Consider the following 17,134-nt stretch of genomic DNA (forward strand, 5'->3'; position numbering starts at 1 on the left):
ATTAGGAAACGAATCCCAATATACAAAATAAGTTCTGAAAACAAATTATTATAAGATGACGAATTTGACAAACAAACTTTAACTTAACTTAAAGGGGTTATTAAGCCACTCTAACCTGTGTATACACCAGCACTGCCTCCTATTGTAGCATCCCTCTCTTATAAAAATAACTGCAAATACCTAATTTCACTACTGAGATTGTGATCACATGACTGGCCAGCTTTCTCCTTTTCTCCTGGGAGAGATGCAGCCGGCGGGGCTGAGATTTCTCTGCTGATATCAGTCAGGAGGGGAGGAGGAAAGAGCTGGCTGGTCATGTGATCGCAATCTCAGCTCTAAAATTAGGTATTTACAGCATTTATATTTGTAAATCATTCACAGAGGGGGACACTGCAGTAGGAGGCAGTGGTGATGGTGGTTTATACAGGTTAGTGTTATGAGAGCAGCAGGAGGGGGGAGGGGTGGCTTACACACAGACAGAGAGGGGATGAGGGAGGAGGACATGGGAGCAGAGAGGAGAGCAGATAGCAGGCTGTTGATGACAGAGACACCTAAACTGACCACGGTGTCTGGTCTCAGCAGCCATGATACACTGTGGTCAGTTTACAGAGGAGTGGGGAGAAACTGGCAGGATCAGCCAGGTTTTTTAGGTGTTATGGGGGCCAAATGACACAGGACAAGCACTGTGTCATATAACATGCTTTAAATGAGCAGGATCCATTTGTTTTTTGAGTTAACAAACGCTTTAACGAATGAATCCGAAAAAAAATAAACATATTTTTCTGTCATGCATCTCTATCCAACTGTATAGTTCACAGGAAGTGACAAGGACATTACATTTCTGGCAAGGAAAACAGGTATTTTCTGCATTTGCTAAAAATGTTTCTAGTTTGAAAAAAAAAATAAGGCAGCCAGCACATCTAAGGATTTAAGCCAAAATGTATTGCATTTTTGCTCTTTTTTCTTTGGAAGACAGAGACAGCGATTACTCTGTATGGCCAGTCTTAATGCACATATGCAAGATTGCCCAAACAACAGGGAGCATGAGCTGGGAAACCACTGCACTGGCCCTTGAAGACTAGGCAGTAAAAACTTTATTTTCTGTATATAAGAAGCATGTGGTTATTCAGACATTTTTGTTGTGGAGGTAGTCTGGATCCAAGAATTAGGCACAGTTGTTGTTTAAAAACTGATAACCGGTAATATCCCTTAAAAAAAAAAACTTCTAGCTTTGGGAGGCTATTTAATTCCCAATGAAGCTCTATGAGTTCCATTTCATTGTGTATGACATCTATAGTGTATTTAATGTGTCAAGAAATATAAAAATGGAAAAAAAAATGTGTATTAATTATTGATGGGTCACCCAGATAGGGAACAGAACTAAATATATTTGAAGAACAAATTATAATATGTTGTTATTAAGACAAACCTTTCATGACATTTTTATGGATTAAACACGTTTTTGTTTGTTTTTTCATAGCATGGCTGTGGCAATTTTGTACGTGTTATTCAGAGCTTCAACCGAACTCACTTATATGTTTGTGGAAGTGGAGCCTTCAGTCCTATATGCACATATGTCAACCGAGGCCGGAGATCTGAGGTACATTGCATGTTGTTACTAAGATTAGCGAACACTGTGTCAGATTCCTTTTTAATGTACAATGTGTCTCCAAAATATCTATAGCTCATTACTTTTGTCTGTAACATGAGTTTCAGTTGTCACTGCATTTCAGAATGTGTAAGAGTGAAAACAGCTTTCATAGAGTCAAGGAGAAGACTGTGGTTCCTAATGTGACATGCCACGCTGTCAGTAGGACACAGTTTAAAGCCAATTTACAAATGTGTTGTTGGGTACACTCTTACCACCTCCATCTATCCCCCCACAACTGATCACTGCTTAATGATATGCTACAATAACTTAACTAAATGTATGACCATGACATAACTTGCCAAGTCCTGCATTTCCTCTTCCTACAGCAGAATGGAATTGTCTTTCTTCAGGTGTCTACATCCATAACTGCCTGGGTGGCCTCTAGACTAACTTTACTCGGAGATGAGCTTTTCAATATTAATTGGCACAGTTGCTATGGGAAATTTCCTCAGTCAGTTGTTATTAAGTTAGGGGAACAGCTAAAACAGTTTAGAAGAAAATATTTTACAAATATTTCAACACAAATATTATCCAATATTTTCAATAGAAGGCCAATGGAGAAAGATGTTTCATTGTCCCAATTTGTCATAATGCCTCTATTTTGCCATTGTATTTTCTTTTTTTTCTTAAATTCTTTTTTTCCTATTACTTTTTTCATCTGTCTATTTACACCAGTTTTCCATTTCCTTTTATAAAGTGAAGTACTTTATAAATAAGAGGATTTATTTAAAAGAAGTCTCAGCATTTTAGTCTGTCTGCGTCCTCCCTCACAATTTTTTATTTTCTTTCCTTTTCATGTGTATGGTTGTAAACAGAAGTAGTTTTTTAATAGGGTCATTTTTTGTTTTGTTTTTTCGTGTATGTTATCACATATATATGAATCACATATGACATATCATATGTATCACATACAGCCATACCCCACTTTTAAGTACACAATGGGGTTTATTTACTAAAGCTGGAAAGTGCAAAATTAGGCTCACTTCTGCATAGAAACCAATGAGCTTCTAACCTCAGCTTGTTCAATTAAGCTTTGGTAATAAAACCTGGAAGCTTATTGGTTTCTATGCAGAAGTGAGCCTGTTTTTGCATTTCCCAGCTTTAGTAAATAAACCCCATTGTGTACTTAAAAAGTTGGGTATGCCTGTATATATCACATGTAGCTGAGACACATAATTCTTTTTTTAATGTGTCTTGGAGACTCCTGTTGTAAGATCTCCCCTTTGTCTGACAACTGTCTAATTTCTAAAATGCTGCCTGTATCACTTGAGTATTACATGGTAATAAAGCTATAAAGAGTGGCAGGTGATATAAAGTGGTTCTAAAGGTAGAAGTTTTTTTTTACCTTAATTCATTCTCTGCATTAAGGTAAAGAACCTTCTGTATGCAGCCCCCCCCCCCCCCCTATATTTACTCAAGCTTAATCTCTTGTGCCTGGGAGCTGCAGCTCTTTCTCCTCTTAGGAGATCGAGGCAACATTTGAAGCCATTGGCTCCTGCTGTTAATCACAGCCAGTAAGAAGATAATGGGGGTGGGGCGGTGTTTCAAGCCACTGGACACACACAGTGTTAATTGGGAGTGAGCCTGCACGAGTTTTTCTCATAGAAAGTCGCTTGCTATGGGGGATCTCAGAGGGGGAGAGGAGCCAGGAGTGCCGGCAGGGGACCCCGGAAGAGGAGGATCAGGCTTACTCTGTGCAAAACCATTACATGGAGCAGGTAAGTATGATATGTTTATTATTTTAAAAAATCCTTTAAAATCACTTTATATGATATTGTCATGTTTTTTGATTTTAAGTTTGTTGGGAGGATGCTGGTGCATGGACATGATTGGAGGCTGTAGAATTGGAACATAAATGTTTGGAGAGAAGGAGCTGGAAATAGAAATGTACTTGATTTCAGTTAATACAATTCTACCGTATTTATTGGCGTATAACACGCGTCGGTGTATAAAAAACACCCCAAGTTTAGGAGGGAATTTAAAAGAAAAAACTTTTAAGAGGGAAGTTTAAGGAAAAAAACTTACATTTAAATGCCCATCAATGCAGCCTTGTCAGTGTCATTTTGAGCCTTGCATTTAGCCTTGTCAGTCATTTGCAGTCTTGTCTGTGTCTTTGCCATTTAAAAATGGCACCGCCGAGATACAGAACGGATGTCCTGTGTATCTCGACGGCGTTCTGTAGTTCTCGCAGCTTTTGGGTATTTTCGGCCGCACTTGACCGTTCTCGGCTATTTTTGGCCACACTCGACCGTTCTCGAGTACGGCCAAAAATAGCCGAGAATGGCCGAAAATAGCCGAGTGCGGCCGAAAATACCCGGAAGCCGCAGAGAAAAGCAGAAAGGCTTAGAAACAGCGGGGGATCAGCGTATAACACGCACCCCCCCATTTCCCCCTGATTTTAGGGGGGAAAAAGTGCATGTTATACACTGATAAATACGGTAATTTATTTTCAAATAAGTTCTGTTCTCACAATGAAACTGTACCTAATATCTATTTTTTTTTTAAATAACTCTATATGAAGTACTACTCATATAGTTATTGATGCAGCAAGGCATAAATATGTCCTCCAGTTCTTTAAAAAAAATAGTCGATTGAGAATATAATCCAGACATTAAGACAATATTTTGGTGAGTTTTCAGATCTGCATTATATGTTGATAGACATTTTCTAGTCTGTCCTCCACACTAGTTCATGTCTAGCAGCACAAGAATGTATTCTACAAAAGGTCACAGGAAACATTCTTTCTGCACAGTCACACTAAAATCAAAGACACTATTCATAATTTAAAGAACAGAAGGCTATTTAAAAGCATGTGCTGCAGATTTGATTGCGAGAACCTATTAAACATTGTAGCTAGTCAATGACATTAAATCACTAGGGATTTTCACTTCTGCACTTTCATTATATAGCAGTAAAATTTGCTATGAAAATCAGGCAGATGGGTATATAAAGTGATATGTTTTTATCCAGACGTGTGTTACAGAAGTGATATTACTTTTTAGTTATATGAATGAATTTCATTTCAGGATCGTGTTTTTTTAATCGATTACAAAAATGAATCTGGAAAAGGCCGCTGTTCTTTTAACCCAAAAGTAAACACAGTGTCTGTTATGATCAGTAAGTATCAATTGTCTCTTATATTTTGCCACAGTTTATTGCAGCATGTCAATGACACTTGTTAGTTAGTTTGGAGCAATCTTCCTAGGGATTAAAGACATCTCATTTTTTAAAGTCTGAAATATTGTTTATTTTTTCTGTGAGGTTCTCCAGCAAAACCTTCTAATCGGTTATTTATTGATTCAGAGTGCTAAAGGCTTATCATAAAGTTATGCATTTGCATTTTAAATGCTGCCTTTTACTGACATTGTAGCAGACATCAAACTGGCACCATTTGATAACTAGTATTAATTTATTTTGTTAAATTTGAGTAAAGAATTACAGTATTGAATATTATTTACTTTTCTAAGCCAATAACTCAGCATTTTACAGGTACTTAATAAGAGATGAACTGGCATTCTGTAAATGTACATTTTTTAAATGTTTTTTCTGGTATTAAAACCCATTTATAGGCTAAACCATTTTAATTTTGGTTAAAGTGTGCACGTTTGAAGGGGTCACTGTCAGCACAGAGTCACTTGTACAGAAATATATGCCTGCCAAAAGAGTCACTGTGCTTGTCTCTTTGGTGGCCCCTTTGTTGAAATGCCATCCTTTTCCTTTTACTGTTCCCCAGAAACTGCAGGCAGGGCCGCCATTAGGGGGGTATAGCCGTTACAACTGTATGGGGCCTGAGGGGCCATGCCTGGGCCAGAAGAAGGCAGGTTGGGTGAAGGGGATCTGTGCTGTGCAGTATAGAAATGATCTCACAGTTTCTGCAGTTCTCGTGTCATTGATTTTAGACATCGAGTTCTTTACTGCCACCTCCGGCTACTGCCATGTGCAGCCCTCGTGTGACAGTGATCTGCCTGTACTATGCTTCTCAGCAATATGTCAGCTTTGTAAAAACGAGATGGGACCAGGTAGAAAGTTACAAGTAGGGATTGTGAAAGAAAGGGAGATCGGGCTGTTTGTGTACAGGGAGGGGGCAGAGGCTTGTGTGTGTACAGATGTGTGTATGTGGGGCTGCCATATCTACAGGTGTGTGTGTGGGGGGTGGGTGACATATATAGAGGTGTGTGTGTGGGGACGCTAAGATATATGCAGATGTGTGTGGGGGGCGCTGACATATATACAGGTGTGTGGGGGGGGTGCTGGCATGTATACAGGTGTGTGGGGGGGCTGATATATATACAGGTGTGTGTGGGGGGTTGCTGACATATATACAGGTGTGTGTGGGGGGGTGCTGACATATATACAAGTGTGTGTGTGGGGGGGGGGGGGGCGCTGACATATATACAGGTGTGTGGGGGGCACTGACATATATACAGGTGTGTGGGGGGCTGACATATATACAGGTGTGTGTGTGTGTGTGTGTGTGTGTGTGTGTGTGTGTGTGTGTGTGTGTGTGTGTGTGTGTGTGTGTGTGTGTGTGTGTGTGAGAGGGCTGACATATATACAGGATTGAGGGGGGCTGAGTGCATACAGATGAGGTGGCCGGTGTGCGGATTCGGTAGGATGGCCCATAGGCAAGCCCTGGGGAATATTAGTGGTCAGGCTGGGGGGGGGGTCTAAAGCTGTGTAAGGGGCCCAAAAATTTCTGATGGCTGCCCTGGCTGCAGGCATTTATCTGAATGGTATGGGTCAAATACCTGTTTCCTCACTGCCATCTGGAGTCTTTCCTTTGCTGATAGTCACTGTAATTCCCCTCTTTTGGCTTTTATTGTGTTTTTGTCTCCACTGGAGAAATTTACCTTTCCGTATGTCCTGGTAACTATACCACTGAGACAGTTTCCAAGTTTTGGAAAATCCAAATAGTTACAGTTGCCAAGTAATTATGTTATAGTTGTGACCTGAATGGGAAGAGAGGGTGAATCTTCCAATGGAGATTCCTGTTCTGGTCACAGTTGTTGAGGGCTGATTTCTCCTCAGGTTTCCCCTCACTGTAAAGATATTTCATTTCACTTCCTGCTGTGTCTGTGGGACACAGTGTGAAAGCAAATCTCCCCAATGTTACACTGACTATAAAAAAATGTAAAAAAGCTCTTTGCATGGGTTTTAACCATTCCATTAAAAGTTTTGGCTTTACATATAATATTAGACATTCTCATTGATTAATTACATTTGACTAGGTCAGAGAGTGTGGTTTTGTTTAATATTGAATGCTGGAGTACCTAGATACACTTTTACAAAGGAAGGGTCAGAATTATGGGCCACATATATTAATATTAAAAAGTAGAAAATCCCTTTAAGTACAGTATGACAACATCAGTATAAATATAACAGCACTGACCCTTGTATCCAAAATTAATTTATTGCCCCAAGTACATATGTTGGGAGTCACATGAGTAAATCAATCCAATAACTGTTGAATTTGGACCCATGATATGCAAATATCGCATTGTCTACCTCATAGCCACTATTTGCTGTTTTTTTGCATAGCCTTTAAAATAAAACTATGTGCAATTTTACCTACCTCCAATATTTTGGTACATCAGCCAACAACTCCCATGACTAAGCTCCGGGGGGTGGAGTGCAATGCATTGGGGGCATGGCCTTGTCTGAATCCAGGCGGAGGTTGCCACTCCATTCATTGCAGTGGGATACCATAGATAATAACTTACCCTTCCTTTCTTGAACATCAGCCAACATGTAAGGTTACTCAAAGCTGTCCACAGAAAGTGGAGGTGGTGTTGTGACTATATGTAAGACAACTTATATCTAAATCCTAAACGTTTTTTTATTTTTGATCAAGTAGTGATCAAAATCAGTTTTCTTTTGCCATTGATGTCACATTGGGCATATTTGCCTTCACATGCCGTCCTATACAAACAATAGGAAGTGAGATGAAATCTGCTTTAAGAAAGTTGCTATTGGCCTAAGTATACATAAAAGATGTCCTCTCTATTTTTCTTCCGGTGACAACCCAAAATATTCAATTCTATCTCTCCAGCGACAGTGGTTACCAGGGCAAGTACAGAAGGAAAATCTCTATAGCAGGGACAGCATTAAAAATATTTGAAACATATAACTACAAACCTAGCAGGGAGTCGAACCCCTCTCTATTCTACCCAAAACAAAAAATGTTTTGGCTTTGGATACACTTTAAGTTTGTACATTAACTTAGTGAACTGTGATAAGGGACCCAAAAACATTGGTTAAAAAAACGAGAAAGGTGGAAAAGTAATTCAGTTTGGATCTTCTCTCTTCAGCTATCCTATACTACATGTCTTCATCAACAAAGATGAAGATACTGTAAATGAGAAAGATGTCAAATGGACCTGTCACCATTAGAATGCTACCGTCATCTGTGAAAATATTTAGTTTGGCACCTAAGAGTTTATAGACAACTTTGTATAGCAAGATTCAATCCTAGGGAATGAGATCACAAGCAAGAATCAGACAAATTGGCAGTGGGGTGTTTTTTTTTATCAGTCTTTCAATTCTAATAGCCAACAAAACTATGGGCAATGGACACTTACTTATACCTTTTAACCTTTCTTTAACCCTGCTGAAGGTTAGAAGAAAAGCAGTCTGTGGGACACTGAATGTACATGAATACTCTTTAATGAATAGTAAATTAAGGGTTACTATAAATTGACGTAGAAAAGACATGGATGAAAATAAAATTTGTGATAACAGAATAAATTGCATTTGGAACAAGTAACATATCAGTTCACAGACATGTGATATTATGTTAAGATTTAGAGCCTGATTGATATATTATTCCTGGATTGAACATTGGTGCAGAAGTTCAGACAAACCATTAAAAACACTAATTACTTGAGGAAAGTGCCAGATGTCTTGACCATCATACACACATCATAAAATATTATCAATGTTACCTTTTTGTCATATTCTATAGTAAAATAACACTTTCAAATTTTGAAGGCTTCTCTGAAGGTAACTTGTGTTTATCATACAAGTAATGCCAGATGGACCAAATACTGATATGCATATTATGTTAGAAATCAAATTATCATCTATACAAAGTGACTAAAAAATAAATAAAATAAGGATAGATTCTCATAGATAGAAATTGCTGTTTTTGTTTGTTACCATCTCTAGAAATCTGTAAAATAACAGAAATAGCAATTGATGATTTTTGATAAAACAATGTATTTGACATTGAATTGTCAGGAACTATATGTGCTGCCAAGTATGTTGTTATTCAGAGGATGTGCAAGCCATATCACTGTGCAAGTTCTTATTTTGTTATTTATTTTATAGATGAAGAGCTGTTTTCTGGAATGTATATAGATTTTATGGGTACAGACTCAGCTATATTTCGAAGTTTAACAAAACGTAATGCTGTACGAACTGATCAGCATAATTCAAAGTGGTTAAGTGGTAAGCCTCTTTCCAAATTCTTTCTCTTTTTTTTTATTTATTTTTTAAGGAAATTGTACCTAGGTGTTAGATTAGTGTCTAATAAAGTAAACAGTAGATTGATGGGCCATTTACATTTTTGTGGTATGTTAATGCATGTGTGTAAATGTGCATTGACTTGCATGGGGTTGAGGCAAACCATTGAAAGGAATGGGCCAATGCACCCCAAGAGTGATTTCACACTGATGTGGTGCAGTGCGGTGTACTCATGGGTTACCCCCACTTTGACATAAATCTGTGTTACATCGGATGGTTTTGGTGCTTTTCTGGAAACAAAAAAAAGTCCTGCATGCACTAAAACTGCCAATGTAATTGTAGTCAGTGGCAAAGCGCAGGTAACAAGTACCCACACAAAACCTGTGGGTACACTGTGCTGCACCCTCAAGTATGGGAAACCACCCTAACGTGCCAAAAATATACATGCACTATTTTTGGCAATGCATTACGTGTTGTGGTGTGCTCCAATGCAGGTGCACTGCATTAGTGCATTAAAGACAAAATAATGGCACCTCAGTGCAGCATCGCATGTAATGAGTCTTCAACACATAGCACTGAACCTATTATGAAGACATTTTCTCCTGTACAGGGTACTGCAGCTAATAAAAGATAAAAAGATTTCACAGTTTAAATGACTGGAAAAATCCTCCAAACCCCTCAGTAGGTAGAGCAGATTTTTAAATAAGTGAGACAGACTGTCATGTAAAAGCATGAATGCGGCGCTTATCAGTGAACATCAAATAAAATAAATTTAATAACAATCCTACATCAAGTGAAGTGAAAAAATATTATAAAGTATGTTTCGTAATATTTAGGAGTCAATATCTAACAAAAAAAAGTTACATAATATTGCAGTTTCAATTAAATTCACCAAACAAAATGTATAGTGAATTCAAAGCTTATAAGTCAATAAAGTGCAAATGTGAACTTCATCCAATATCATGTGCCACATTCATGTTTTTACTTATTGCCTAGGGTTTTGTATATCAGTCTTTTTGCTGGCTGCTTGCTACTACCCATAGTGCTAACTTTTTTCTGTTAACATTTATATATATTCTTAGTTTAATAGTATTTTGTATTGCTTTTAGTAGAAACTGAACTGTAATAAAAAAAGTATTTTAAAATAAAATATGTAATTCTCCTAAAGTATAACATATTTCTAAAGCATCATATTTCCAGCTTTATGCCCCCCTGTTGCATAAATAAAATTAGTTAAAAAGCGTTTAAATATAAAAATGGTACAAAAAGGATAAGAAAAATACTCTCAATTCTGGTTGATGTTACTGTACCTTAATGTGTTTTCACATTCAGACAACCAGTTTAATTACTGTTTACATGATCATTTTCAGACTGCTTGATCCTGTAGTGGCCACAGGGGAATCATCGGAGCAGACCAGCACATTGAACAGCAATTTCCATTGCTGAATCTGTACTATATGGTGTCCCAGCCTCATGTGAAGTCTGTAGATAACTGCATTACGTTTTTAACAGATAAAAACACAAGAACATTGATGCATACAGAAGGTTGCTTGATTTGGATACATTCTCATAGAGTTAAATCTACTGTATGATCAAAGGTTTATGGACACCTGACCATCACAAACTCATATTTGGCCAAAAATATGTGGACGCCCCTCCAAATTATTGCAATCAGCTGTTTCCAGTGAAGGGTACTGGTAATGTTACAGCATACAATGGAATGCTATGGCAACAGTTTGGGGAAGATCCTTTTCTATTTCCATATGACTGTTCCCATGTGCATAAATCCAGGTCAATAAAGACATGGTTTGATGAGTTTGGAGCAGAGGATCTCAAGTAGCCTGCACAGAGCCTGACCTCAACCAGATTGAACACCCGGTAGATATACTGGAATGCCGAATGCGAGTCAGGTCCTATCAAATAGCAGCACCTCATCTCCTAAATGCTTTTTTAGCTGAATGGGCACAGATCCCCACAGATATGCTCATCATGCATAAAGTTTTCCCAAAATAGCAAAAGCTTTTATAGTTGCAAGGCGGGAAGCCAGGTTAATTTTTTGGAATGGGATGTCCAACAAGATTAACCACTTCAGTCCCGGAAGAATTTAACCCCTTCATGACAGAGCACTTTTTGCCATTCAGCACTGTGTCATTTTAACTGACAATTGCGCGGACGTGCGACATTGCACCCAAACAAAATTGATGTCCTTTTTTTCCCACAAATAGAGCTTTCTTTTGGTGGTATTTGATCAGACCTGTGGTTTTTATTTTTTGCGCTATAAACAAAAAAAAAGCGACAATTTTGGAAAAAATTCATTATTTTTTACATTTTGCTATAATAAATATCCCCCAAAAATATATAAAAAAAAAACATTTTTTCCCTCAGTTTAGGCTGATGTGTATTCTTCTACATATTTTTGGTAAAAAAAAATCGCAATAAGCAATTATTGATTGGTTTGCACAAAACAAAATAGGGGATAGTTTTATGGAATTTTTATTATTTTGTTTTCTTTTAATGGCGACGATCAGTAATTTTTATCATGACTGCGACATTATGGCAGACACTTTGGACATTTTTGACACATTTTTGGGACCATTGTCATTTATACAGCAATCAGTGCTATACAAATGTACTGATTCCTGTGTAAATGACACTGGCAGTGAAGGGGTTAACCACTAGGTGGCAGTGTAGAGGTTAAGTGTGTCCTGGGGTCTATTTCCTTACTGTGGGGGTCATGGCTGTGTGTGACATGTCACTGATCTCTGCTCCCGATCACAGGGAGCAGAGATCAGTGACACTGTCACTAGGCAGAACTGAGAGATGCTTGTTTACATTAGCATCTCCCCATTCTTCCTCCCTGTGAGGCGATTGCGGGTATCCCCACGGTGATCGAGTCCACAGGACCCGCGACTCGACTCACGGAGTACGCCCGCTGGCTGCCTCTTAATTTGAAATGTACAGGTACGTGATTCTGCCTGTACGAGCCCTTCTGCCGATGTATATCATTGTGAGGCGGTCGGCAAGCGGTTAAATACAATACGTATTATGGTCCAAAAACATTTGACAGTGTAGTGCAGGGGTGTCCAATGTTTTGACTTTCCTGGGCCACATTGGAAGAAGAGGAACTGTCTTGGACCACTCATAAAATACAAGTTACTGATCACTGATATAACTGATGTACCTATCTGAGTTCTAAAACTTATTTTTTAGTAATATTGTTTATTATAAAAGTAAGCAGCATAAAACTAGTGCAATATTTGACACTAACGCATTAATGTTGTGTTCAATGGATGTAGTAGCAATTCTCAATAAATTCTCAAGGATGAAATATTTTGCCTTCTAGAGCCAATTTTTGTGGATGCACAGCTTCTTTCAGATGGAACAGACCCAAATGATGCAAAAGTTTATTTCTTTCTGAAAGAGAGGCTGACTGACAACAGTGGGAGCACCAAGCAGATTCACTCCATGATAGCAAGAGTTTGCCCAGTAAGTTGCATTGTGTTTACCTCTAGCAGACCCTGACATTTATAATAAAGTCTACTAAGTACATCTGGTTTTCACAGTTTAAATGCATTTCCTGTTCTTGATGAGCGCAGGAATGAGGTCACGCACTCCTACATACTGTATGCTCCTACATCTATTTCGTTCAAATCTCTTTTGCAATGTCTGTTTCCTCCCATCTGAAGCATTTAATTAATTACATATTTATAAATAAATCTATACAAAAAGCTGTTTAGATGATAATCATAATTATAAATTGAAAGCCAGTAATAGTAATATATATGTACTACAAACCAACATTGCACTTTGTAGCTATTGCTCTAGCTACCAAATTAGAAGGCTGAAATGCTGTAGAAGGATAGTTTACACATTTTTTACAAATAAAGACTGTGGATATTTTACTAATAGGGTCATTTATTTCTCTTTACTTTACTTTTTTTTTTTTTTTAGAATGACATTGGTGGACAAAGAAGTCTTGTTAATAAGTGGACGACATTCTTAAAGGCACGGCTTGTGTGTTCAGTGATGGATGATGATGGAACTGAAACCCATTTTGATGAATTGGGTAGGATCAATATGAATAATAATGTCTACCCTACCTTATGGGTTTAGAGAATTTTGCAGCTGCCGATATTTTTTAAATTTATATTGTTCAACAGTGACTTTCATGTTAACCTCCCTGGCGGTTTTCCCGAGTGTGGCTCAGGGTTAAATTTCAGCACCATTATCGGTAACCCTCGAGCCACACTCAGGATCGCATTGGAGGATCCTGGTGCAGTGTACTTACCTTGTCCCCAGGATCCTGCGATGTTCCCCTGTTGTGTCTGCGGGCTGTGTCCTCCGCCCGATGCCTCTGTGTGCCGGGCTCTGTTCCCTGCCAGCGTTTATTATATTGTAATTTATGATTTTGTGTTTCAAACTTTATCATACCTGGGATATCTACTGGACTCTTGTTTGGACAGATTTAAGTGTGTTATTGCTAAGAATTACAGGCCTACAATATAAAACGCCAAGTTTCTATGTAAAACAATTGTACCGCTTTGAGATGCAAAAATCTGAAATAATCATACCGCCAGGGAGGTTACTGCTGTTGTATCTTTGTCTTGGGAATAACAGTTTTGAATTCCCAGCTGCCATTGAATTGATAGTGATTTTTCAAATCTTCTCACTAAGAAAAATAAGAGCTTGTACTAGCAACATTTCATACTATGCCCAGAGCAGTCCCAATGCCCCGAGTTTAAAGAACTTTTCTTTGTGGTTTTACTGATCACTGGCCACACTTGCAAAAGAGGTCAATAAATGATCCAAGTATTAACACTTGCCGTTGTCTCTATGAGTAATGTTTTTTTCACACTTTATTATACAGAACTCAATTCCAGAGTGAGCTGAATGCAGAAATATTTAGATATAGTCTTAATCCAGTGTTTGTAATATGTGTAATATTTTTCATGTTCATTCTTTAGAGAATTGTGACATTTTACTTTCATGTTTTTATTATAGAGGACATTTTTCTAATGGATGCAGATAATCCACGTAATACTCTGGTATATGGTATTTTCACCACCTCAAGGTATGGCACTAATAACAATCATTTACAAAATTACATTTTTGAAATCAGAGTGAACATTTTGTTTTTTAGCTGAAGGCTTAATCGCTTTATTGTGAAAAAAATACAGTAGACAGCTACAGCATGAACATATTCTCACTGCTGTTTATGAGACCTGTTTGTAAGAGCAGGCAACCAGTCAAGGGGGTCTGTCAGGAGTGATGTGTAGGGTCAGGGATGGTTGCTGAAGCATGGTGGCGAGCAAAAACAAGCAGAAGAAAAGAAGGTGCCTGGATAAGTTATGACCCATGAGGATTAGAGCTATAGACAGAAAGTAGAAATGTGTATTACATGTTGGTTATATGTCATCCAAATCTATAAGAGAATTTACATATAAACAGTCTCTGGACAGGTGGCTTTTGTCTGCTGTATGTATTGCTGAGCCTAATTTTAGGTTTCATGCTGGACTTCTAAAAGCCAAAATCGTAAGTATTTAGAAAATAAAAAAGTCTACAAGCCAACAGCGAGGGGCATATTGCAAAAGGATAAGAAAAGTATAGTTTAGGGTTTAGTTATATCTAAATAGCCCACTTGAATATGGAGTAGTCCTTTATCCATCCAGTAGGTGGAGTGTTAAACCCTTTTTTGTATGTTTTCCTCTGTCTGCTTAACTCTTTTGTTATAAAAATATGTGTTTACAGAGCTTAATAGCTCAAGCTTAAATTTTCACACACAGCAGAATGTGTCAGAGTAGTGACCAAAAAGTAAGAGGATTCTGCTCAACAGTGTCCTGGAAACTTTTGTCCAACTTTTTTTGTAAAGCATAGATTGAACAAATATAAAACATCAGGTTATTTTTTTTTTGGGGGGGGGGGGGGCATAGCTTCACATTTTTGTTCAGGGGCGGACAGACTTCTTTTTCTTGTACACAGACTTTGAAGTTTGTTAGAGGTATGTTTGTTTTCTAGGTCCCATTGCTTTTAGAGATAGTGTCAGAGAGAGTTCTTGATCCCCTTCCCTCCCTGCACTTTGCACCACACTAAATGGGGATTGGAAAGGAAACTGTTGTCCCTGCTCTTATTCCTGATTACAGTAGAGTATAGTATGAGTAGTGTGGGTGGTTTTATAGTGCCCTGATAGTTTGTACTGAAAATTCCAAGGCATTATTTCATTAAGAATAAGTATGAAGTCATGATGCATGAGGAAAAAGTCCATAAAGACCTCATAATACACCAAACCGGTAAACTACACCTATGTTGTCCTTTAGTAGGTTGCACGAATTCTGAAAACAAATGTTACCTTTTTCCACTTCTATTATGAATCAAGTAAAACATAAACCAATGAAATACAAATATAAGGATAGACAACACCCTACTCACTTAAAGATGCAGCAGAAAACAAACATTTAGCTAAAGATGACAGCAGAATACTCCATTAACTATAAAATAAAAAAAGTGCAATAAGTGATCTGTCATTTCATACAGGTAGACACCAGAATGATAAAGCAAAACAACGGGAAGGAAAAAGAAAAATGGCAACAGAGTTATCAGCAGCAATATGAAGGGTGGGGAGTTGTTCTCTTTATGCATTTCACATGTAATACATAGCGAGAGGCCCTGTCTCTTCTTTTAAGGAAATTCAATGCTAACAGCAATTGCATTGATATATACTTGGCAAGAGGTCTTGCTTACATAGTGAACATATTAATTTAAAAGAGATGTATGGGATATATATTTTTTTGAAGATTAATACTTACCTAGGTGGATGCAGCATTGGTCCAATGCTGCATCTGTCCCCCGTCGGCTCGAACACTTACAACTGAGCGATCAAACACCGCAGACCGCTTGTTTCTCAGGGCTCCGTGAGCAGAGAGCTGGTGACTGTCAGTCACCACTTTTTGCTTTGCCCCCTCCTCACTCACTGGAGTGCTGAGCTGTGGAGGGGGTGACAGCGGCCGGATCAGGCACTGATTGGCTCGCTGAGAGGCTGAGCCGGGTGTCGGTCCAGGCATGTGGACAACTCCATTGTTGCGATCTTGCCCGAGCTTGTATCGAGTCACAGTAGTGCAGAACGAACTGCACTCCTGTGATCCATGGGAGGAGTACAGCCAAACGAGGTTTGGGTGTGCTTCTCCTTTAACTCGTCGGTTTTGTCTGACCAGAGGAATTTCTCATTTCCATTGAAAAATGTTTTGTGTTTTCAGTAATGATTCCCAAACATTTCACTTGTGATGCTTTAGTAGATTCTCTGTATCTTCAGCAGTGGGTGGCTTATGCGGTCTAAAATGTCATATATTATCTGTCCACTATAATTAAGATGTTTCTAGGCAGATACATATGTATTCCAAAAGCTGTCGACACTCCAGTTTTATTTGGCAGCTTGAACAGAAGTCTGTTGATAACGTGATCTATTCTAAGGCGATAAGCAGAAAAAGTAGGAAATGGGCAGTCAGAGTACTTACAGTATAGAATACATAATGTATTAGCCTGGCAGACAAGCTTCCTCTTTAATGCTAACATAATTTTCTAAACTGCACTTTAAAATTAGCTTTTCAGATGGAAAAAAAAGACATTTATGTACATCTTCCAATTGATCCACTTAAAAGCCATTCTGAGGCTGTATAAAAACATCAGTCATTAGATATAGAGCATTAAAAGGGTTACATGGCATTTTTCCAGCTATGTTATGGAAAGTGATTCATTAATACGTTTTTTTTTTTTTTCATTTTCTCTTTTATCCTTCTAAGTTTTAAGTGCATATGGAAGTCTGTGCAGGAGACTTATCAAATACACAGATGACATGACAGCTACATATACTCCATATCCAGCTGTGTGTGGGCTTTCTAAAAAAGATTAAATACAGCACAGTGTATTAGTTTTTACTTTTGTTAAGCAATGTCTGCTTGGAGAAAAGGCAGCACTTTTCCAGTATCTGTTTAAAAAAGGAATTTATTTAAGACAGCAGCCCTCCAAAGT

General features: G+C 38.1%; 1 protein-coding gene across 1 annotated transcript in view; it reads left to right on the top strand.

Annotated features, from left to right (window-relative positions):
- SEMA3C (semaphorin 3C) overlaps nucleotides 1-17,134 on the top strand; it is a 205,568-nt gene that overhangs the window by 126,418 nt on the left and 62,016 nt on the right. The window contains exons 5-10 of the mRNA XM_077473091.1: nucleotides 1,481-1,600; nucleotides 4,678-4,768; nucleotides 8,978-9,097; nucleotides 12,456-12,598; nucleotides 13,064-13,178; nucleotides 14,114-14,183. Of these exons, the coding sequence (XP_077329217.1) occupies nucleotides 1,481-1,600; nucleotides 4,678-4,768; nucleotides 8,978-9,097; nucleotides 12,456-12,598; nucleotides 13,064-13,178; nucleotides 14,114-14,183 (659 nt within the window). The remainder of the gene's footprint in view (nucleotides 1-1,480; nucleotides 1,601-4,677; nucleotides 4,769-8,977; nucleotides 9,098-12,455; nucleotides 12,599-13,063; nucleotides 13,179-14,113; nucleotides 14,184-17,134) is intronic.

This window comes from Lithobates pipiens, unplaced genomic scaffold (assembly GCF_037356315.1).
Source record: "Lithobates pipiens isolate NorthernLeopardFrog02 unplaced genomic scaffold, aLitPip1_a1.2 Scaffold_8, whole genome shotgun sequence".
Lineage (NCBI taxonomy): Eukaryota > Metazoa > Chordata > Amphibia > Anura > Ranidae > Lithobates > Lithobates pipiens.